The sequence below is a fragment of the Coregonus clupeaformis genome, chromosome 7 (assembly GCF_020615455.1).
Source record: "Coregonus clupeaformis isolate EN_2021a chromosome 7, ASM2061545v1, whole genome shotgun sequence".
Lineage (NCBI taxonomy): Eukaryota > Metazoa > Chordata > Actinopteri > Salmoniformes > Salmonidae > Coregonus > Coregonus clupeaformis.
Genome location: NC_059198.1, coordinates 6,163,638 through 6,188,185, shown reverse-complemented (window position 1 = coordinate 6,188,185; position 24,548 = coordinate 6,163,638). Strand labels below are relative to the sequence as shown.

The 24,548-nt window shown below is 41.1% G+C and overlaps 2 protein-coding genes and 1 long non-coding RNA gene across 3 annotated transcripts; all 3 read right to left on the bottom strand.

The window, feature by feature from the left end:
* Positions 1 to 5,933: 5,933 nt before the first annotated feature.
* LOC123491187 lies at positions 5,934 to 20,445 on the bottom strand. Its single transcript, XR_006661164.1, has 2 exons — positions 18,712 to 20,445; positions 5,934 to 6,758 (listed from the first exon to the last, which is right to left on the bottom strand). It is a non-coding gene; the product is annotated as an uncharacterized LOC123491187 (long non-coding RNA).
* Positions 7,953 to 13,948, bottom strand: LOC121568855. The gene is made up of 14 exons (XM_041879314.1): positions 13,846 to 13,948; positions 12,745 to 12,875; positions 12,373 to 12,489; positions 11,756 to 11,798; positions 11,606 to 11,659; positions 11,400 to 11,468; positions 11,154 to 11,226; positions 10,821 to 10,874; positions 10,573 to 10,656; positions 9,730 to 9,858; positions 9,287 to 9,352; positions 9,076 to 9,186; positions 8,772 to 8,934; positions 7,953 to 8,655 (listed from the first exon to the last, which is right to left on the bottom strand). Exons 1-14 carry the CDS (start codon positions 13,898 to 13,900, stop codon positions 8,611 to 8,613), a joined length of 1,194 nt encoding a protein of 397 aa, XP_041735248.1. The 5' UTR covers positions 13,901 to 13,948; the 3' UTR covers positions 7,953 to 8,610.
* An 8-nt stretch (positions 20,446 to 20,453) lies between the features above and the next one.
* Positions 20,454 to 24,064, bottom strand: LOC121568853. The gene is made up of 12 exons (XM_041879309.2): positions 23,982 to 24,064; positions 23,365 to 23,407; positions 23,208 to 23,261; positions 23,002 to 23,070; positions 22,750 to 22,828; positions 22,417 to 22,470; positions 22,175 to 22,258; positions 21,689 to 21,817; positions 21,252 to 21,317; positions 21,041 to 21,151; positions 20,743 to 20,905; positions 20,454 to 20,626 (listed from the first exon to the last, which is right to left on the bottom strand). Exons 5-12 carry the CDS (start codon positions 22,794 to 22,796, stop codon positions 20,582 to 20,584), a joined length of 699 nt encoding a protein of 232 aa, XP_041735243.2. The 5' UTR covers positions 22,797 to 22,828; positions 23,002 to 23,070; positions 23,208 to 23,261; positions 23,365 to 23,407; positions 23,982 to 24,064; the 3' UTR covers positions 20,454 to 20,581.
* Between the last annotated feature and the right edge of the window lie 484 nt (positions 24,065 to 24,548).

Here is a 24,548-nt window from a genome sequence, read left to right as displayed (position 1 = left end):
ATTTGGAAATGGAAGACATACAAGACCACTGATAATCTCCCTCGATCTGGGGCTCCACGCAAGATCTCACCCCGTGGGGTCAAAATGATCACAAGAACGGTGAGCAAAAATCCCAGAACCACACAGGGGGACCTCGTGAATGACCTGCAGAGAGCTGGGACCAAAGTAACAAAGCCTACCATCAGTAACACACTACGCCGCCAGGGACTCAAATCCTGCAGTGCCAGACGTGTCCCCCTGCTTAAGCCAGTACATGTCCAGAACCGTCTGAAGTTTGCTAGAGTGCATTTGGATGATCCAGAAGAGGATTGGGAGAATGTCATATGGTCAGATGAAACCAAAATATAACTTTTTGGTAAAAACTCAACTCGTCGTGTTTGGAGGACAAAGAATGCTGAGTTGCATCCAAAGAACACCATACCTACTGTGAAGCATGGGGTGGAAACATCATGCTTTGGGGCTGTTTTTCTGCAAAGGGACCAGGACGACTGATCCGTGTAAAGGAAAGAATGAATGGGGCCATGTATCGTGAGATTTTGAGTGAAAACCTCCTTCCATCAGCAAGGGCATTGAAGATGAAACGTGGCTGGGTCTTTCAGCATGACAATGATCCCAAACACACCTCCCGGGCAACGAAGGAGTGGCTTCGTAAGAAGCATTTCAAGGTCCTGGAGTGGCCTAGCCAGTCTCCAGATCTCAACCCCATAGAAAATCTTTGGAGGGAGTTGAAAGTCCGTGTTGCCCAGCAACAGCACCAAAACATCACTGCACTAGAGGAGATCTGCATGGAGGAATGGGCCAAAATACCAGCAACAGTGTGTGAAAACCTTGTGAAGACTTACAGAAAACGTTTGACCTGTGTCATTGCCAACAAAGGGTATATAACAAAGTATTGAGAAACTTTTGTTATTGACCAAATACTTATTTTCCACCATAATTTGCAAATAAATTCATTAAAAATCCTACAATGTGATTTTCTGGATTTTTTTTCCTCATTTTGTCTGTCATAGTTGACGTGTACCTATGATGAAAATTACAGGCCTCTCTCATCTTTTTAAGTGGGAGAACTTGCAAAATTGGTGGCTGACTAAATACTTTTTTCCCCCACTGTATATACACCTGTTCTTAAAGTTCCCAGAGTCTGCAACACCACAAAGCAAGGGGCACCACCAAGCAAGCGGCACCATGAAGACCAAGGAGCTCTCCAAACAGGTCAGGGACAAAGTTGTGGAGAAGTACAGATCAGGGTTGGGTTATAAAAAAATATCAGAGACTTTGAACATCCCACGGAGCACCATTAAATCCATTATTAAAAAATGGAAAGAATATGGCACAACAACAAACCTGCCAAGAGAGGGCTGCCCACCAAAACTCACGGACCAGGCAAGGAGGGCATTAATCAGAGAGGCAACAAAGAGACCAAAGATAACCCTGAAGGAGCTGCAAAGCTCCACAGCGGAGATAGGAGTATCTGTCCATAGGACCACTTTAAGCCGTACACTCCACAGACCTGGGCATTACGGAAGAGTGGTCAGAAAAAAAACATTCCTTAAAGAAAAAAATAAGCAAACATGTGGGAGACTCCCCAAACATATGGAAGAAGGTCCTCTGGTCAGATGAGACTAAAATTGAGCTATTTGCCCATCAAGGAAAACGCTGTGTCTGGAGCAAACCCAACACCTCTCATCACCCCGAGAACACCATCCCCACAGTGAAGCATGGTGGTGGCAGCATAATGCTGTGGGGATGTTTTTCATCGGCAGGGACTGGGAAAATGGTCAGAATTGAAGGAATGATGGATGGCGCTAAATGCAGGGAAATTCTTGAGGGAAACCTGTTTCAGTCTTCCAGAGATTTGAGACTGGGACAGAGGTTCACCTTCCAGCAGGACAATGACCCTAAGCATACTGCTAAAGCAACACTCAAGTGGTTTAAGGAGAAACATTTAAATGTCTTGGAATGGTCTAGTCAAAGCAAAGACCTCAATCCAATTGAGAATCTGTGGTATGACTTAAAGATTGCTGTACACAAGCGGAACCCATCCAACTTGAAGGAGCTGGAGCAGTTTTGCCTTAAAGAATGGGCAAAAATCCCAGTGGCTAGATGTGCCAAGCTTATAGAGACATACCCCAAGAGACTTGAAGCTGTAATTGCTGCAAAAGGTGGCTCTACAAAGTATTGACTTTGGTGGGGTGAATAGTTATGCACGCTCAAGTTTTCAGTTTTTTTGTCTTATTTCTTGTTTGTTTCACAAAAAAAAATATTTTGCATCTTCAAAGTGGTAGGCTTGTTATGTAAATCAAATGATACAACCCCCCAAAAATCCATTTTAATTCCAGGTTGTAAGGCAACAAAATAGGAAAAATGCCAAGGGCGGTGAATACTTTCGCATGCCACTGTATGAGGGTCTACAGTAGCTACTGTTTATGTCCTCTGGCACGTGTGTGTGTGTGTGTGTTTGTATGTGTGTGTGTGTGTGTCTGCATAAACTTGTAAAACTGAAAACAAATCAAATCAAATCAAATCAAATTTTATTGGTCACATGCGGCGAATACAACAGGTGCAGACATTACAGTGAAATGCTTACTTACAGCCCTTAACCAACAGGGCATTTATTTTTAACAAAAAAAGTAAAAAATAAACCAACAACAAAAAAAGTGTTGAGAAAAAAAAGAGCAGAAGTAAAATAAAGTAACAGTAGGGAGGCTATATATACAGGGGGGTACCGTTGCAGAGTCAATGTGCGGGGGCACCGGCTAGTTGAGGTAGTTGAGGTAATATGTACATGTGGGTAGAGTTAAAGTGACTATGCATAAATAATTAACAGAGTAGCAGCAGCGTAAAAAGGATGGGGTGGGGGGGCAGTGCAAATAGTCCGGGTAGCCATGATTAGCTGTTCAGGAGTCTTATGGCTTGGGGGTAGAAGCTGTTGAGAAGTCTTTTGGACCTAGACTTGGCACTCCGGTACCGCTTGCCGTGCGGTAGCAGAGAGAACAGTCTATGACTAGGGTGGCTGGAGTCTTTGACAATTTTGAGGGCCTTCCTCTGACACCGCCTGGTATAGAGGTCCTGGATGGCAGGAAGCTTGGCCCCAGTGATGTACTGGGCCGTACGCACTACCCTCTGTAGTGCCTTGCGGTCGGAGGCCGAGCAGTTGCCATACCAGGCGGTGATGCAACCAGTCAGGATGCTCTCGATGGTGCAGCTGTAGAATTTTTTGAGGATCTGAGGACCCATGCCAAATCTTTTCAGTCTCCTGAGGGGAATAGGCTTTGTCGTGCCCTCTTCACGACTGTCTTGGTGTGTTTGGACCATGATAGTTCGTTGGTGATGTGGACACCAAGGAACTTGAAGCTCTCAACCTGTTCCACTACAGCCCCGTCGATGAGAATGGGGGCGTGCTCAGTCCTCTTTTTTTTTTTTTTTTCCACAATCATCTCCTTTGTCTTGGTCACGTTGAGGGAGAGGTTGTTGTCCTGGCACCACACGGCCAGGTCTCTGACCTCCTCCCTATAGGCTGTCTCATCGTTGTCGGTGATCAGGCCTACCACTGTTGTGTCGTCGGCAAACTTAATGATGGTGTTGGAGTCGTGCCTGGCCATGCAGTCATGGGTGAACAGAGAGTACAGGAGGGGACTGAGCACGCACCCCTGAGGGGCCCCCGTGTTGAGGATCAGTGTGGCAAATGTGTTGTTACCTACCCTTACCACCTGGGGGCGGCCCGTTAGGAAGTCCAGGATCCAGTTGCAGAGGGAGGTCTTTAGTCCCAGGATCCTTAGCTTAGTGATGAGCTTAGAGGGCACTATGGTGTTGAATGCTGAGCTGTAGTCAATGAATAGCATTCTCACGTAGGTGTTCCTCTTGTCCAGGTGGGAAAGGGCAGTGTGGAGTGCAATAGAGATTGCATAATCTGTGGATCTGTTGGGGCGGTATGCAAATTGGAGTGGGTCTAGGGTTTCTGGGATAATGGTGTTGATGTGAGCCATGACCAGCCTTTCAAAGCACTTCATGGCTACAGACGTCAGTGCTACGGGTCGGTAGTCATTTAGGCAGGTTATCTTAGAGTCCTTGGGCACGGGGACTATGGTGGTCTGCTTGAAACATGTTGGTATTACAGACTCAGTCAGGGACATGTTGAAAATGTCAGTGAAGACACTTGCCAGTTGGTCAGCACATGCTCGGAGTACACGTCCTGGTAATCCGTCTGGCCCTGCGGCCTTGTGAATGTTGACCTGCTTAAAAGTCTTACTCACATCGGCTACGGAGAGCGTGATCACATAGTCATCCGGAACAGCTGGTGCTCTCATGCATGCTTCAGTGTTGCTTGCCTCGAAGCGAGCATAGAAGTGGTTTAGCTCGTCTGGTAGGCTTGTGTCACTGGGCAGCTCGCGGCTGTGCTTCCCTTTGTAGTCTATAATAGTTTTCAAGCCCTGCCACATCCGACGAGCGTCAGAGCCAGTGTAGTACGATTCAATCTTAGTCCTGTATTGACTCTTTGCCTGTTTGATGGTTCGTCGGAGGTCATAGCGGGATTTCTTATAAGCGTCCGGGTTAGAGTCCCGTTCCTTGAAAGCGGCAGCTCTACCCTTTAGCTCAGTGCGGATGTTTCCTGTAATCCATGGCTTCTGGTTGGGGTATGTACGTATGGTCACTGTGGGGACGACATCATCGATGCACTTATTGATGAAGCCAGTGACTGATGTGGTGTACTCCTCAATGCTGTCTGAAGAATCCCGGAACATGTTCCAGTCTGTGCTAGCAAAACAGTCCTGTAGCTTAGCATCTGCGTCATCTGACCACTTTTTTATTAACCGAGTCACTGGTGCTTCCTGCTTTAGTTTTTGCTTATGAGCAGGAATCAGGAGGATAGAGTTATGGTCAGATTTGCCAAATGGAGGGCGAGGGAGAGCTTTGTATGCGTCTCTGTGTGTGGAGTAAAGGTGGTCTAGAGTTTTTTTTCCTCTGGTTGCACATTTAACATGCTGGTAGAAATTAGGTAGAACGGATTTAAGTTTCCCTGCATTAAAGTCCCCGGCCACTAGGAGCGCTGCATCTGGATGAGCGTTTTCCTGTTGATTTATGGCCTTGTACAACTCATTCAGTGCAATCTTAATTCCAGCATTGTTTTGTGGTGGTAAATAGACAGCTGTGAAAAATATAGATAAAAACTCTCTTGGTAAATAGTGTGGTCTACAGCTTATCATAAGATACTCTACCTCAGGCGAGCAAAACCTCGAGACTTCCTTAGTATTTGATTTTGTGCACCAGGTGTTGTTTACAAATATACACAGACCGCCACCCCTTGTCTTACCGGAGTCAGCCGTTCTATCCTGCTGATGTAGCGTATAGCCCGCTAGCTGTATGATATCCATGTCGTTGTTCAGCCACGACTCGGTGAAACATAAGATATTACAGTTTTTAATGTCATGTTGGTAGGATAACCGTAATCTTAGGTCATCCAATTTATTTTCAAATGATTGAACGTTGGCTAATAGGATTGATGGAAGAGGCAGTTTACTCGCTCGCCGTCGGATCCTTACAAGGCACCCCGATCTACGTCCACGATATCTCCGTCTCTTCCTCACGCGAATGACGGGGATTTGGGCCTTGTTGGGTGTCTGTATGATATCCTTCGCGGCCGCCTCGTTGAAGAATAAATCTTCGTCCAATACGAGGTGAGTAATCGCTGTCCTGATATCCAGAAGCTCTTTTTGGTTATAAGAGATGATGGCAGAAACATTATGTACAAAATAAATTAGAAATAACGTGGAAAAACACACATAATAGTACAATTGGTTAGAGGGCTGTAAAACGGCAGCCATCTTCTCCGGCGCCGCTGTCTCGCGTAAGAGTGACAGAAGACTAAATAAATCAGAGTTTGATCTTTCCCTCTCCTCCAGAGTGTCTAATTTGAAGAAAACACAACCACATGCTGGAAAGGAATATTTTAATGATAAAAGGAATGAAACGCATATTATAATATTAAGAAGTAATCTTAGGTTCTACATTTCTATTATATAAAACACAAAATTCTGCAGAATAGCCTTCCTAAATTTGCAGGCTATAGTATATATGTATATATGACAATGACAATAATGTGGAGGTTCCTTCATACAAATACATGCAGAAGGTTTGTTTCAAATAATACAAGAGATTATGAGGGACAATTGCATACATCAGACCTGAGTCGTTCATTAAACAATAGTCTTAAGTAACTCGCTCACTTGTATTGGTTGATTATAAGCAATGTATGAGCAGACTGTCAATCCAACAGTCAAAATGCATAGTACTATAAATTGGTAATGAAAATGTAATAAGGAAATCAAACTAAATACATGTGTAAGTTAACTAACCATAAAAAGCATCAGGCGAAAGCCATTCATACATGTATGGGACCAATCCACAGACATGACATATCAAATACATTACAAGTAAGTAAAATAACCATCATCAAAATATGAAGAAAATGAACCTTTTCTGACATCAAGGTTATAAGGTCTCAAAGTAAGTGGGTATGTAATTTGCCTAAGTCATTTGACCTGACAGATACTCTCAATGTGATAAACGTGATAAACATTCTAATGAAACGGTGAACACAAATATCAACATAGCTACACAATTACTGTCTAAAGGTCTGGTAATTTGCACAATGTCACTAGTAGGTGGGGACGTGGGGTACAGTTCCTTCCGCAAGAATTGTGGGTAACACTTCCTATGAATACCCTTTTCATAATGCGTTATAAGTGCCTTTATAACACCTTATAATCTATGCATTATAATGCATGACATAGGCTCTAATGGCTGCTAATAAATGTATGTATATTCCTACAGCATTATAAGCAGGCAGCATAATGCCTTATGATTATGAAGCTAAGTGATAAGACATACATGAAATGCTCTTTAGGAAATGTGTCAGAGGGGTATACTGTAACGACTTCACGCAGGAGTTCCACACTCCCGTTAAAGGGTATAGTTCACCCAAATGACAAATTACATTTGGTTTCCTTACCCTGTAAACAGTCCATGGAGAAGCTCAGAGAGCAATCCATGCTTTGGTTTTGTTTACCTGGCCACTGTCCTCAAATGCTAACTTTGTATATCAAATCCAATGTCAAGTAATGTTAAGCCAATATCTCCTTTATAGCATTTTATTTGAGCTTCATGTCCAAATCATCGTAAAATAACTTCATTGAGCTACACAATCAATTGTAGACACTTTAGGATGATTTGTGAAAAATGCTTATATCAGGGTTATTGACTTGGATTTGTGCCACAAATGCTACAACGTTTGCTTTTCTGTGACCAAGTACAGTAAACAAAACCAAAGCATGGATTGCTTTCTTACCTTGTCCATAGACTGCTTACAGGGTAAGAACAACAATATGTAATTTTGCAATTTGGGTGAATTATCCCTTTATGCCTGCAAGACAGAGTACATAGGTGAAAAAGGGTGTGCAGTGCAATTGGAATATAGCCTACCATTTAATGAGCACAGAATGTATAATATAATGTTCCTAATGTGCTTTTCAAATATGGCATCTGGCATAGTAATACTTTGCTTCATAAGGCATTACACATCCTGGTGATAATGCTTTATGCAGTTATAGATGTTCATGAGCAGCTATTAGCACCTATGTTGTGCATCATGATGCATTATGCATAGAAGGTGTTATTAATGCACCTTTAATGCATTATAAAGAGAACATCCATATGAAGTGTTACCTGTTTTAACTGGCTCACAGAATGGGACCGCGCTTCAGCACACGGCGGTCCCGTTCTGTGAGCTTGTGTGGCCTACCACTTTGGGGCCAATAACAGCACTTACAGTTGACAGGGGCAGCTGAGCTCTTCAGTATTGCCATTCTACTGCCAATGTTTGTCTATGGAGATTGCATGGCTGTGTGCTCGATTTTATACACCTGTCAGACACTGGTGAAATAGCCAAATCCACTAATTTGAAGGGGTGTCCTCATACTTTTGTATATACAGTGTAAATAACGCTGGGTCAATGTTTAGCTGTATTTGACATGTCCACAAGACATTGAGACCTCATGTCCTTGGAAATGTCTAAACTAAAGAGGTTTACGTTTTATGCATCTTCTACTGTGTATGTGATATATATTAGCTTGTATGTATAGCATACAATACTAGTGTAAGTATGATCTTACCATACTTTCATATCATTATAATGTTGTATAGCTAATATGTGACATGCTGTATCATAATCAGTCATCAGTCACACTCATTTTCAGATAATAGTTATACAAAATGTAGGATAATAATAATTTAGATAATAGTAATTTTGTCATTTCAGTTATCTAAAAGTATTGGGCAGTTTTTGAATTTCAACTGATTTCACTAGAACACGTTTCCTAACCTATCCAGATTACAGCTGTCGCATAGAGAATTAACTTAACAAACTGTTGAGGTTTCTAAAAATCACTGTTCAGTAAAGCACACTGTTCAGAATGTGTCTTGGGGTTGATATGACTGATTATGATGAAGCTAGTCACATATGTGTATCTTATAATATGTACTGTATATCATATATTACTGTATTTTATCATATCTTATTAGGTTCTCTTTTGTTATACAAACGTCCACCGCTTGTTACAGTTCTCCTCTTCTTGACTCTATGTCATTATGTCCTTTGTCCTTGGGAAAAACACAAGAGTTACAAATATACTGGAGCAAAAATACAACCAGACCCATTATTTTAGATACCAAGCCAAACAATTCACCAGTTGGCAGAGGACATAAACAGTACTTACTATTAACTCAGGTTTTCTGACTTTGTCCTTGTCCAAGGCCTGTTTGTCCAATAGAGCAGTGGTCTCCTCTGCTACTCTGTTAGACATGGGAGGTCGTCCATTCATCTGAGGAGGTCCTGGACTCTGTGCATTAGGAGTCGGTTCCTTAGTCTTGTCATTAACCCTGTTGGAGAAATAAGACAACATTCACATTCATGATCCACCAAAACACTGTCCCCTATAGAGACAGAGGCTAACATGAACCAAGGGATGATGGGGTTGGTGAGGTTATCATCCAATGAGTACTGGATGTAGTGAAGTTTACCTGATGTCAGGGGGTTCAGCATGTGTCTTCTGACAGGATTCAGGGTCTGTTCCCCCACTGTCTGCTGGCTTCCTGTCCTCCCCTTCTAGCACAGCTTCCTCTCCTGGGCTTCTAAGGGTGATTATTACATGGATAAGAATTTAAGGATCTGTTTTAGAGGGGTACACATGGTCTACATGTTCATGGCCTAAATTACAGAGGAGTGACTCACCTGCAGAGGAGGGGTGAAGTCTCACCAGCACCCTGACCTGGAGCCCCATCGGTCAGGTGTGATTCCCTGTGGAGTAAGATACAGACTGGATCAGGAAACAGGAACTCAAACAGTTATTGAACCTCCTCTACCATCCCTTGCAACACTTTTGATCCACCACAAATAACACTTTACTCCATAGAGGCAGAGACTAACATGATCCATGGGATCAATGTAGCTCAGCTGGTAGAGCACGGCGCTTGTAACGCCAAGGTAGTGGGTTCGATCCCCGGGACCACCCATACACAAAAATGTATGCACGCATGACTGTAAGTCGCTTTGGATAAAAGCGTCTGCTAAATGGCATATTATTATTATTATTATTAATTCTAAAGGGAGAAATTAGATTGTCATTCAATGGATAATGAGGATCTATTAAAGGAGTTCTCGTGTGGAGAATTTACCTGACAACCTTGGGTACATTCAGTGGAGGGGAATCAGCATGTGTCTTCTGACAGGATTCAGTGTCTGCTTGGTCATTGTCTGACGGCTTTCCATCCTCCACTCCTAGTACGCCTTCCTCTCCTTGGTCGCTAAAGGAGAGATTATTACATTGCATTTAATGATATTGTTTGGGAGGGGAAATATTTTGTCCATGTCCAAAGCCTACATTACAGAGGACTGATTCACAAATATTACATTTTGTGTAGCATCACATGCAACTTTAAAGGCAAAAGATGGCTGCTGCTACTGTCACGCCCTGGCTCTGGGGACTCTTATATGTTGAGCCAGGGTGTTAGTTTATATGTGTAGTGTCTATGTTTTGTTTTCTATGTGTTCTTTTCTAGATCGTGTGTTTCTGTGTTGGCCGGGGTGGTTCCCAATCGGAGGCAGCTGTGTCTTGTTGTCTCTGATTGGGAACCATACTTAGGCAGCCTGTTGTGCACTTGTCATTTGTGGGATCTTGTTCCGTGTAGGTTTGTGTTTTATGACCGAGGACTTCACGTTTCGTTTTGTTGTTTTGTCATTGTTGGTAAAGTACTAATTAAAAGATGTACGCATATCACGCTGCGCCTTGGTCCACTCATTACGACGATCGTGACAGCTACATGTAGCGGATATGAGTAGGGCTCATGGTCTCGTGATGAGGTAGCCCTGCCTGCAACTTCACAATAAGTGTCACCCATGGCCCAACAGGACATTTCTGCTTGGGCTAACAGTCAAAACGTTGGTTTCTCCCATGGGAGACCCGTGTTCGATCCTGCCTGTGACATACACACAGAACAGTGTAAAAGCCAGGATCTCACCGGTCAGAGAGCACCTGTCCATTCGTCTGAGGTTGAACCAGAGTTTCAGCATCAGGAGGCAGGTCATCAGTATGGTCGTTAGTGCTGTAGGAGTAATAAGACATACAGTAATCAGAGTTCACATTTATTATGACCCCTTCCTCCACCACCACAATGTCCTCTATGGAGACAGAAACTATTTTAATGGGTTACTAACATGACCCCTGGGATCAATATATATCAAGGGATTCTGATGTGGAAAAGTTTACCTGTCTGTTCCCATATTGTTCATCTCAATATCATTATTGGTCTGGCTTGGAAACCTATGTAGTAAGACACAGTATGCATTAAATCAGGATACATTTCTAGTGCACACAGAACACTATAAAGGGCAAGGAAATAACTTGTAGATGGTAATAAAATAAACAGAAGATTTCTGACGTAATTTTCTGAGAACACAACAGTTTGGTGGTCTGTAAAGTAAACTTGTGATTGGGGTCAGAACCTTTTCAGTCAAGTTGTTTTAATACGAAGGGGTGAGAATTGTGTGCCAGTGGTTGTATGTGGAATGTACTGTTGTGTCATAATGAAACTGCCCTTACCCCTTCTTCAGCTTTTTGTACACTATCCAACCAACACCGAGCATCAAAATTATAATGGCAACAGCAATTACAACTGAAAAACAAGAGACAGGGTTTACAATCAAAGCAACAATCCTAATTGTTTAAATGGTTGAACACAGTTTTGCCCATTGATAATAGCTATGATATTGTTTCAACTATTTCATGTTTTTAAGCTTAATAAGAGAGTGTTACTTTACCACACAATGATCAACTGGACTCACTCACCTGGGATGAGCCATGGGTGAGTGTTGTTATGGTCTTGGTTTTTCTGGTCGGCATCCTGCTTCACATTATCTTCAAAATAAAATGAAAGACATAGTTAATGAAATTCATAACAGAGAAGCATTTTGATGACTACCCAACAGAGAGCCACTGGAAACAACAGCCCTCCTTCAATATGCTATGCTCTGTAGTTACAAAGGAACACTCACCTGTAGTTTTATTCTGCCACTCAGGCGATTTCTCCAAAGGCTTCTTTGGCTCATCTAGAACAAGACAATATATATATATATATATATATTGTATATATATGAATGTGTGAAACAAAACAACAAACTTGAAAAGCAAAATACACATCTCACCTGATGCACCAGACACAATGATATTGGTCCAATGCTCCTGATTCTGAAATATGATAACATCAATATATTTACATTTTATAATCAAATTGTTAACATGCAACTGGAATGTTTGATCTGGTATTGTACTTTACAAGGTAACTGTACATAGCCTAAACGGCAGTGATAAATAGCCATACTGTCAGAATGCTGAACGTGGATGTGGTGCAGGAATCAGGCGCAGGACACAGAAACTTCGTCCAACAGACTTTAGTAGACGACAACGAAATACAAACGGGCCTCAAAAGAGCCCGGAGGCGAGCGATTACGCACACCGTGAGTAAACACCAAAATACAATAAGCGCGCACACAAGTGCGAAAACTCTCCAAACAATGGAGCAAAACAATCACAGCACCTGCTGACAGGCGGAACAATTACACACAACACACGACTAACAAAACCAGAACTTATAGGACACATAATTAACACTAAACGGAAACAGGTGTACAAATAAGACAAAACCAAACAAACATCGAAAACATACAACGGTGGCAGCTAGTACTCCGGGGACAACGACCGCCGAAGCCTGCCCGAGCAAGGAGGAGGAGCAGCCTCGGCAGATTCCGTGACACATACTCACAGTCAAACCACTTATGGCAATATGGTTTACGTTCACACACTCTGGGAGGGTGATACAGGAGTAGTTGACATCAATCACATTGGGTGCTGGTGTAGTCTTTTTGTGTTGGCAAAGTTCCTGTGGAAGAAAAAATACAAAAGTTAAGTAAAAAATCTACCACTCAAAAACAATCTTCTACATGTTTGAATACATTTGTCATTAAACTGTTTCTACTGTCTATATTGAAGTGTGAAAGACAGTCATATTCCTGATTCTATAGTAATCTGATAGTGAAGCCTGTGAATCAATACTGAATCCCAAGTTTGCAAGTCGTACATCATCTGTAGTTGTAGTCACGAGAGTCTTGTGAGATACAATAAACAGATATCTTACATTATTGGAATCCACTGATTCCCACTCCACGCATTTAGGTTTCTCCTTCTCATCTACACAGTATTTGTAAGTATTTCCAGTTTGGAGGCTTGCACAACTAACATTCTTTGTTTCTTCTTCGCCCCAACATCCTGTAGAAAAAATAAAGAAGAGATACTGTATGCTGAAAAACAATTACCACAGCCATCTAGAGCACATATCTTTAATTACTGCTGTTGAAGAGATACAAATGTCCAGAAGAAGCAGCCTGCTTTATAAAGACGATAACGTATGATCGTGTTTGCATCACTATTTGTAGCCATATATCCCCTCCTCCCTCCCTCCATCCTTCTTTTTCAATGTTTGGGGGTGGGAGGATACAGAGGGTAACAGGTTTCACTTCTGGAATTTGGAGGAATTTTGAATAATGGGGGTTGGTGGATAGGAGTGGGAGGGAGGGAGGGAGGTAGGGTGAATGGAGGGTCTGTGTTGCTAGTTCTGCTGTACCACACCTTTCTGTGTTCATGATTAAGCTAAGCTACATTATACTAGGCCAACTGGTTAACCCTGTCCTCTTATCTTCCACAGTCTAACTAATATAAAGCCTTGTACCTCTATTCTGGTATCCCTTGGGAGAGATACTCTGACCACTTCCTGGTTACATAAAGGTTAAATAGAACATTTTAAACTTACGACACAAACCAGATGTGTTTTGAATAAATAAAAACAGTTTAAGTTTGCAGAACCTGATAACATTAACATATAGTGATATAGTTTGTAGAAGTGCAGGAGAGACATCTCACAACCAAAAATACACTGTAACAGTGCTGGTACTGTAGCCAACGCCCCCAAAAATGCTTTACTGCCAACGCCATTTTGAAGAAAAACTGGTTGTGGGACAATTTGTATTTTGCAATCTCTCTTTCCTGAGATATGTAACTTTTTCAAATTGAACTGCAAATAGCGAAGAGATAAGCAAACCCTCAAGACATCCAAAAAGCTAAGCCAACTACGCTAAATATGTGCCAGGAATTCAGGGTGGCTGCCACACATTGGGGAGACTAAAACAAATGTAATGTCAGCAGCACCCAGAAAAATACAAAGAGAAGACAATGTTCTTACCTTGAATTAACAGGAGGTTTGTCAATAATAAACCAAATAGAGAAGAAAATGACATTTTGACCCCTTATTACAAACAACTGCGTGGTGCGTGCTGAGTTCCAGTCTGTCGGTGCAAAGCAAATGAAGGCGGGAAAGACACAATTTCTCTTGTTGTGTAATAAACGGAAGTTACATCACAAGGAGGAGCAACAATAACGTTTTGTGAACATTAAACTAGTTTTTTTGTCTGCCACTTAAGGCATTCAAATGAAAAAGTCACAATACTTTCAATCAATTTTCCTTTCACCATGTAAATCCTCCAGTAGGATGACAACTTGTCTGATTCCTACTGGTGGGGCAGTCTGATAATAGTGTTATGCTTTAGTGCAATTTAGGTGGTGCACTGCAATCTGTGTCTAAAGTGCAGAACTCATTACTAAGTCCATATTACCTGTCTCCTACCAACTTGACCTGTCTAGAAGGTCACAAGGTCAGTATAAACTCAGGGTCCTGCACACAACACTTCTGACCACTAGAAGTGGCTCTTGTTGTACTGTAGGAATGAAACACATGCTTTTGTAGAACTTTACCTAATGGTAGATAACTTTACCTCATGGTAGATAACTTTACCTCATGTTAGATAACTATACCTCATGGTAGATAACTATACCTCATGGTCGATAACTGTTTGAATGATTCAACAGGTAAAGTGATCACAAGCAATTAGCGTTTTTAACATGTTTATAAAGATGATAAACACTCTAGGTTGACTGTGACATCTGACCGTCAGTGAGTGGAGGGTGTGAAGAGAATATCATTATTACAATCATGTGGTACATTTCAGAGTGGGAAGAAATAGGAAAACATAAGTAAAGTCATCATCCATACCATACTGTACCATACTGTGCCATATTGTACCATACTGTGCCATACCATCATTGTCTCCTGTGTGTTACTGGTGAATGCCTCAGACATCCCACAAAGACAGACAGTACTTTAGACTCCATACAGTCTGTGTACATGATCAGATCTACAGTGTCTTGCAAAAGTCTTCATCCCCCTTGGCGTTTTTCCTATTTTGTTGCATTACAACCTGTAATTTAAATGGATTTTTATTTGGATTTCATGTAATGGACACACACAAAATAGTCCAAATTGGTGAAGTGAAATGAAAAAAATAACTTGTATTCACCCCCTATGCTTTGAAGCCCCTAAATAAGATCTGGTGCAACCAATTACCTTCAGAAGTCACATAATTAGTCAAATAAAGTCCCACTGTGTGCAATCTAAGTGTCACATGATCTGTCACATGATCTCAGTATACAGTGGGGGAAAAAAGTATTTAGTCAGTCACCAATTGTGCAGGTTCTCCCACTTAAAAAGATGAGAGAGGCCTGTAATTTTCATCATAGGTACACGTCAACTATGACAGACAAATTGAGAAAAAAATCACATTGTAGGATTTTTAATGAATTTATTTGCAAATTATGGTGGAAAATAAGTATTTGGAAATGGAAGACATACAAGACCACTGATAATCTCCCTCGATCTGGGGCTTCACGCAAGATCTCACCCCGTGGGGTCAAAATGATCACAAGAACGGTGAGCAAAAATCCCAGAACCACACAGGGGGACCTAGTGAATGACCTGCAGAGAGCTGGGACCAAAGTAACAAAGCCTACCATCAGTAACACACTACGCCGCCAGGGACTCAAATCCTGCAGTGCCAGACGTGTCCCCCTGCTTAAGCCAGTACATGTCCAGGCCCGTCTGAAGTTTGCTAGAGTGCATTTGGATGATCCAGAAGAGGATTGGGAGAATGTCATATGGTCAGATGAAACCAAAATATAACTTTTTGGTAAAAACTCAACTCGTCGTGTTTGGAGGACAAAGAATGCTGAGTTGCATCCAAAGAACACCATACCTACTGTGAAGCATGGGGTGGAAACATCATGCTTTGGGGCTGTTTTTCTGCAAAGGGACCAGGACGACTGATCCGTGTAAAGGAAAGAATGAATGGGGCCATGTATCGTGAGATTTTGAGTGAAAACCTCCTTCCATCAGCAAGGGCATTGAAGATGAAACGTGGCTGGGTCTTTCAGCATGACAATGATCCCAAACACACCTCCCGGGCAACGAAGGAGTGGCTTCGTAAGAAGCATTTCAAGGTCCTGGAGTGGCCTAGCCAGTCTCCAGATCTCAACCCCATAGAAAATCTTTGGAGGGAGTTGAAAGTCCGTGTTGCCCACTAACAGCACCAAAACATCACTGCTCTAGAGGAGATCTGCATGGAGGAATGGGCCAAAATACCAGCAACAGTGTGTGAAAACCTTGTGAAGACTTACAGAAAACATTTGACCTGTGTCATTGCCAACAAAGGGTATATAACAAAGTATTGAGAAACTTTTGTTATTGACCAAATACTTATTTTCCACCATAATTTGCAAATAAATTCATTAAAAATCCTACAATGTGATTTTCTGGATTTTTTTTTTCTGGAAAATTACAGGCCTCTCTCATCTTTTTAAGTGGGAGAACATGCAAAATTGGTGGCTGACTAAATACTTTTTTCCCCCACTGTATACACACCTGTTCTGAAAGTTCCCAGAGTCTGCAACACCACAAAGCAAGGGGCACTACCAAGCAAGCGGCACCATGAAGACCAAGGAGCTCTCCAAACAGGTCAGGGACAAAGTTGTGGAGAAGTACAGATCAGGGTTGGGTTATAAAAAAATATCAGAGACTTTGAACATCCCACGGAGCACCATTAAATCCATTATTAAAAAATGGAAAGAATATGGCACAACAACAAACCTGCCAAGAGAGGGCCGCCCACCAAAACTCACGGACCAGGCAAGGAGGGCATTAATCAGAGAGGCAACAAAGATACCAAAGATAACCCTGAAGGAGCTGCAAAGCTCCACAGCGGAGATTGGAGTATCTGTCCATAGGACCACTTTAAGCCGTACACTCCACAGACCTGGGCATTACGGAAGAGTGGCCAGAAAAAAAACATTCCTTCAAGAAAAAAATAAGCAAACATGTGGGAGACTCCCGAAACATATGGAAGAAGATACTCTGGTCAGATGAGACTAAAATTGAGCTATTTGCCCATCAAGGAAAACGCTGTGTCTGGCGCAAACCCAACACCTCTCATCACCCCGAGAACACCATCCCCACAGTGAAGCATGGTGGTGGCAGCATAATGCTGTGGGGATGTTTTTCATCGGCAGGGACTGGGAAAATGGTCAGAATTGAAGGAATGATGGATGGCGCTAAATGCAGGGAAATTCTTGAGGGAAACCTGTTTCAGTCTTCCAGAGATTTGAGACTGGGACAGAGGTTCACCTTCCAGCAGGACAATGACCCTAAGCATACTGCTAAAGCAACACTCAAGTGGTTTAAGGAGAAACATTTAAATGTCTTGGAATGGTCTAGTCAAAGCAAAGACCTCAATCCAATTGAGAATCTGTGGTATGACTTAAAGATTGCTGTACACAAGCGGAACCCATCCAACTTGAAGGAGCTAGAGCAGTTTTGCCTTAAAGAATGGGCAAAAATCCCAGTGGCTAGATGTGCCAAGCTTATAGAGACATACCCCAAGAGACTTGAAGCTGTAATTGCTGCAAAAGGTGGCTCTACAAAGTATTGACTTTGGTGGGGTGAATAGTTATGTACGCTCAAGTTTTCAGTTTTTTTGTCTTATTTCTTGTTTGTTTCACACAAAAAAATATTTTGCATCTTCAAAATGGTAGGCTTGTTATGTAAATCAAATGATAGAACCCCCCAAAAATCCATTTTAATTCCAGGTTGTAAGGCAACAAAATAGGAAAAATGCCAAGGGGGGTGAATACTTTCGCATGCCACTGTATGAGGGTCTACAGTAGCTACTGTTTATGTCCTCTGGCACGTGTGTGTGTGTGTGTGTATGTGTGTGTGTGTGTGTGTGTCTGCATAAACTTGTAAAACTGAAAACAAGAGTGACAGAAGACTAAATAAATCAGAGTTTGATCTTTCCCTCTCCTCCAGAGTGTCTAATTTGAAGAAAACACGACCACATGCTGGAAAGGAATATTTTAATGATAAAAGGAATGAAACGCATATTATAATATTAAGAAGTAATCTTAGGTTCTACATTTCTATTATATAAAACACAAAATTCTGCAGAATAGCCTTCCTAAATTTGCAGGCTATAGTATATATGTATATATGACAATGACAATAATGTGGAGGTTCCTTCATACAAATACATGCAGAAGGTTTGTTTCAAATAATACAAGAGATTATGAGGGACAATTGCATACATCAGACCTGAGTCGTTCATTAAACAAAAGTCTTAAGTAACTCGCTCACTTGTATTGGTTGATTATAAGCAATGTATGAGCAGACTGTCAATCCAACAGTCAAAATGCATAGTACCATAAATTGGTAATGAAAATGTAATAAGGAAATCAAACTAAATACATGTGTAAGTTAACTAACCATAAAAAGCATCAGGCGAAAGCCATTCATACATGTATGGGACCAATCCACAGACATGACATATCAAATACATTACAAGTAAGTAAAATAACCATCATCAAAATATGAGGAAAATGAACCTTTTCTGACACCAAGGTTATAAGGTCTCAAAGTAAGTGGGAATGTAATTTGCCTAAGTCATTTGACCTGACAGATACTCTCAATGTGATAAACGTGATAAACATTCTAATGAAACGGTGAACACAAATATCAACATAGCTACACAATTACTGTCTAAAGGTCTGGTAATTTGCACAATGTCACTAGTAGGTGGGGACGTGGGGTACAGTTCCTTCCGCAATAATTGTGGGTAACACTTCCTATGAATACCCTTTTCATAATGCGTTATAAGTGCCTTTATAACACCTTATAATCTATGCATTATACATTATAATGCATGACATAGGCTCTAATGGCTGCTAATAAATGTATGTATATTCCTACAGCATTATAAGCAGGCAGCATAATGCCTTATGATTATGAAGCTAAGTGATAAGACATACATGAAATGCTCTTTAGGAAATGTGTCAGAGGGGTATACTGTAACGACTTCACGCAGGAGTTCCACACTCCCGTTAAAGGGTATAGTTCACCCAAATGACAAATTACATTTGGTTTCCTTACCCTGTAAACAGTCCATGGAGAAGCTCAGAGAGCAATCCATGCTTTGGTTTTGTTTACCTGGCCACTGTCCTCAAATGCTAACTTTGTAGATCAAATCCAATGTCAAGTAATGTTAAGCCAATATCCCCTTTATAGCATTTTATTCGAGCTTCATGTCCAAATCATCGTAAAATAACTTCATTGAGCTACACAATCAATTGTAGACACTTTAGGATGATTTGTGAAAAATGCTTATATCAGGGTTATTGACTTGGATTTGTGCCACAAATGCTACAACGTTTGCTTTTCTGTGACCAAGTACAGTACACAAAACCAAAGCATGGATTGCTTTCTTACCTTGTCCATAGACTGCTTACAGGGTAAGAACAACAATATGTAATTTTGCAATTTGGGTGAATTATCCCTTTATGCCTGCAAGACAGAGTACATAGGTGAAAAAGGGTGTGCAGTGCAATTGGAATATAGCCTACCATTTAATGAGCACAGAATGTATAATATAATGTTCCTAATGTGCTTTTCAAATATGGCATCTGGCATAGTAATACTTTGCTTCATAAGGCATTACACATCCTGGTGATAATGCTTTATGCAGTTATAGATGTTCATGAGCAGCTATTAGCACCTATGTTGTGCATCATGATGCATTATGCATAGAAGTTGTTATTAATGCACCTTTAATGCATTATAAAGAGAACATCCATATGAAGTGTTCCCTGTTTGAACTGACCAATCATGATTTCCTATGAAAATAGTGGTTTAAATAAAGTCTGATGTAATATCATCTAGAGTCTAAAATGGAGCATTACAGTAGAATTACAGGTGTGTGTTAAATGTCTGTGAAAATGTTGCTGAATTGGGACAAATTTTGCAAGCTTTTTTAACACTGACATGCTAACTCTCAATTCAGAAATAATGAATAATTGCTTCAGTAAAATAGAGCATCTGAGACTGGGCCCTGTGAGAATGAGGCCTACTCTAAATAACACCTAGTCAATGTTTAGCTCTTTGACATGTCCATAAGACATTGAGACCTCATGACCTTGGAAATGTCTATACCAGAGAGGTTCATGTTTTAATAATCTTTTCATGTGTATGTTACATATAATTGCTTGTATGTATAGTATATCATACTAGTAAGTACTAGTAAGTACTGTATGATCTTACCATACTTTCATATCATTTTATATATAATGTTGTATAGCTAATATGTGACGTGTTGTATCATAATCAGTTATAAGTCGCACTCACTCATTTTCAGATAATAGTAATTAAACATTTAGATCATAATAATTTAGATCATAATAATTTAGATAAGTTATCTAAAAGTATTGGGCTGTTTTTGAATTTCAACTGATTTCACTAGAATATGTTTCCTAACCTATCCAGATTACAGCTGTCGCATAGAGAATTAACTTAACAAACTGTTGAGGTTTCTGAAAATCACTGTTCAGTAAAGCACACTGTTCAGAATGTGTCTTGGGGGTTGATATGACTGATTATGATGAAGCTAGTCACATATGTGTATCTTATAATATGTACTGTATATCATATATTACTGTATTTTATCATATCTTATTAGGTTCTCTTTTGTTATACAAACGTCCACCGCTTGTTACAGTTCTCCTCTTTTTGACTCCATGTTATTATGTCCTTTGTCCTTGGGAAAAACACAAGAGTTACAAATATACTGGAGCAAAAATACAACCAGACCCATTATTTTAGATACCAAGCCAAACAATTCACCAGTTGGCAGAGGACATAAACAGTACTTACTATTAACTCAGGTTTTCTGACTTGGTCCTTGTCCAAGGTCTGTTTGTCCAATAGACCAGTGGTCTCCTCTGCTACTCTGTTAGACATGGGATGTCGTCCATTCATCTGAGGAGGTCCTGGACTCTGTGCATTAAGAGTCGGTTCCTTAGTCTTGTCATTAACCCTGAAATAAGACAACATTCACATTCATTATCCACCAAAACACTGTCCCCTATAGAGACAGAGGCTAACATGAACCAAGGGATGATGGGGTTGGTGAGGTTATCATCCAATGAGTACTGGATGTAGTGAAGTTTACCTGATGTCAGGGGGTTCAGCATGTGTCTTCTGACAGGATTCAGGGTCTGTTCCCCCACTGTCTGCTGGCTTCCTGTCCTCCCCTTCTAGCACGCCTTCCTCTCCTGGGCTTCTAAGGGTGATTATTACATGGATAAGAATTTAAGGATCTGTTTTAGAGGGGTACACATGGTCTACATGTTCATGGCCTAAATTACAGAGGAGTGACTCACCTGCAGAGGAGGGGTGAAGTCTCACCAGCACCCTGACCTGGAGCCCCATCGGTCAGGTGTGATTCCCTGTGGAGTAAGATACAGACTGGATCAGGAAACAGGAACTCAAACAGTTATTGAACCTCCTCTACCATCCCTTGCAACACTTTTGATCCACCACAAATAACACTTTACTCCATAGAGGCAGAGACTAACATGATCCATGGGATCAATGTAGCTCAGCTGGTAGAGCACGGCGCTTGTAACGCCAAGGTAGTGGGTTCGATCCCCGGGACCACCCATACACAAAAATGTATGCACGCATGACTGTAAGTCGCTTTGGATAAAAGCGTCTGCTAAATGGCTTATTATTATTATTAATTCTAAAGGGAGAAATTAGATTGTCATTCAATGGATAATGAGGATCTATTAAAGGAATTCTCGTGTGGAGAATTTACCTGACAACCTTGGGTACATTCAGTGGAGGGGAATCAGCATGTGTCTTCTGACAGGATTCAGTGTCTGCTTGGTCATTGTCAGGCGGCTTTCCGTCCTCCACTCCTAGTACGCCTTCCTCTCCTTGGTCGCTAAAGGAGAGATTATTACATTGCATTTAATGATATTGTTTGGGAGGGGGTAATATTTTGTCCATGTCCAAAGCCTACATTACAGAGGACTGATTCACAAATATTACATTTTGTGTAGCATCACATGCAACTTTAAAGGCAAAAGATGGCTGCTGCTACATGTAGCGGATATGAGTAGGGCTCATGGTCTCGTGATGAGGTAGCCCTGCCTGCAACTTCACAATAAGTGTCACCCACGGCCCAACAGGACATTTCTGCTTGGGCTAACAGTCAAAACGTTGGTTTCTCCCATGGGAGACCCGTGTTCGATTCTGCCTGTGACATACACACAGAACAGTGTAAAAGCCAGGATCTCACCGGTCAGAGAGCACCTGTCCATTCGTCTGAGGTTGAACCAGAGTCTCAGCATCAGGAGGCAGGTCATCAGTATGGTCCTTAGTGCTGTAGGAGTAATAAGACATACAGTAATCAGAGTTCACATTTATTATGACCCCTTCCTCCACCACCACAATGTCCTCTATGGAGACAGAAACTAACAGAAACTAACATGACCCCTGGGTTCAATATATATCAAGGGATTCTGATGTGGAAAAGTTTACCTGTCTGTTCCCATATTGTTCATCTCAATATCATTATTGGTCTGGCCTGGAAACCTATGTAGTAAGACACAGTATGCATTAAATCAGGATACATTTCTAGTGCACACACAACACTATAAAGGGCAAGGAAATAACTTGTAGATGGTAATAAAATAAACAGAAGATTTCTGACGTAATTTTCTGAGAACACAACAGTTTGGTGGTCTGTAAAGTAAACTTGTGATTGGGGTCAGAACCTTTTCAGTCAAGTTGTTTTAATACGAAGGGGTGAGAATTGTGTGCCAGTGGTTGTATGTGGAATGTACTGTTGTGTCATAATGAAACTGCCCTTACCCCTTCTTCAGCTTTTTGTACACTATCCAACCAACACCGAGCAACATAATCGAAATTATAATGGGAACAGCAATTACAACTGAAAAACAAGAGACAGGGTTTACAATCAAAGCAACAATCCTAATTGCTTAAATGGTTGAACACAGTTTTGCCCATTGATAATAGCTATGATATTGTTTCAACTATTTCATGTTTTTAAGCTTAATAAGAGAGTGTTACTTTACCACACAATGATCACCTGGACTCACTCACCTGGGATGAGCCATGGGCGAGTGTTGTTATGGTCTTGGTTTTTCTGGTCGGCATCCTGCTTCACATTATCTTCAAAATAAAATGAAAGACATAGTTAATGAAATTCATAACAGAGAAGCATTTTGATGACTACCCAACAGAGAGCCACTGGAAACAACAGCCCTCCTTCAATATGCTATGCTCTGTAGTTACAAAGGAACACTCACCTGTAGTTTTATTCTGCCACTCAGGCGATTTCTCCAAAGGCTTCTTTGGCTCATCTAGAACAAGACATATATATATATATATATATATATATATATTGTATATATATGAATGTGTGAAACAAAACAACAAACTTGAAAAGCAAAATACACATCTCACCTGATGCACCAGACACAATGATATAGGTCCAATGCTCCTGATTCTGAAATATGATAACATCAATATATTTACATTTTATAATCAAATTGTTAACATGCAACTGGAATGTTTGATCTGGTATTGTACTTTACAAGGTAACTGTACATAGCCTGAACGGCAGTGATAAATAGCCATACTGTCAGAATGCTGAACGTGGATGTGGTGCAGGAATCAGGCGCAGGACACAGAAGCTTCGTCCAACAGACTTTAGTAGACGACAACGAAATACAAACGGGCCTCAAAAGAGCCCGGAGGCGAGCGATTACGCACACCGTGAGTAAACACCAAAATACAATAAGCGCGCACACAAGTGCGAAAACTCTCCAAACAATGGAGCAAAACAATCACAGCACCTGCTGACATGCGGAACAATTACACACAACACACGACTAACAAAACCAGAACTTATAGGACACATAATTAACACTAAACGGAAACAGGTGTACAAATAAGACAAAACCAAACAAACATCGAAAACATACAACGGTGGCAGCTAGTACTCCGGGGACAACGACCGCCGAAGCCTGCCCGAGCAAGGAGGAGGAGCAGCCTCGGCCGAAACCGTGACACATACTCACAGTCAAACCACTTATGGCAATATGGTTTACGTTCACACACTCTGGGAGGGTGATACAGGAGTAGTTGACATCAATCACATTGGGTGCTGATGTAGTATTTTGTGTTGGCCAAGTTCCATAAGCCACATAGAAGTCTGTGGAAGAAAAAATACAAAAGTTAAGTTAAAATCTACCACTCAAAAACAATCTTCTACATGTTTGAATACATTTGTCATTAAACTGTTTCTACTGTCTATATTGAAGTGTGAAAGACAGTCATATTCCTGATTCTATAGTAATCTGATAGTGAAGCCTGTGAATCATGTTGAAACTCCAGTTTGCAAGTCGTACATCATCTGTAGTTGTAGTCACGAGAGTCTTGTGAGATACAATAAACAGATATCTTACATTATTGGAATCCACTGATTCCCACATCACGTGTTTAGGTTTCTCCTTCTCATCTACACAGTATTTGTAAGTATTTCCAGTTCGGAGGCTTGCACAACTAACATTATTTGTTTCTTCTTCGCCCCAACATCCTGTAGAAAAAATAAAGAAGAGATACTGTATGTTGAAAAACAATTACCA

Bases quoted from the DNA above. Each gene is read 5' to 3' on its own strand.
- LOC121568855 (XM_041879314.1), bottom strand. From the start codon at position 13,900: ATGTCATTTTCTTCTCTATTTGGTTTATTATTGACAAACCTCCTGTTA. The intron at 12,876-13,845 runs GTAAGAACATTG...TTTTTTCTACAG, and splicing joins AAACCTCCTGTTAATTCAAG to GATGTTGGGGCGAAGAAGAA. The intron at 11,660-11,755 runs GTGAGATGTGTA...GTCTTGTTCTAG, and splicing joins CATTGTGTCTGGTGCATCAG to ATGAGCCAAAGAAGCCTTTG.
- LOC121568853 (XM_041879309.2), bottom strand. From the start codon at position 22,796: ATGTTGCTCGGTGTTGGTTGGATAGTGTACAAAAAGCTGAAGAAGGG. The intron at 22,471-22,749 runs GTAAGGGCAGTT...CTTACTACATAG, and splicing joins TACAAAAAGCTGAAGAAGGG to GTTTCCAGGCCAGACCAATA. The intron at 21,818-22,174 runs GTGAGATCCTGG...TCTCTCCTTTAG, and splicing joins GGACAGGTGCTCTCTGACCG to CGACCAAGGAGAGGAAGGCG.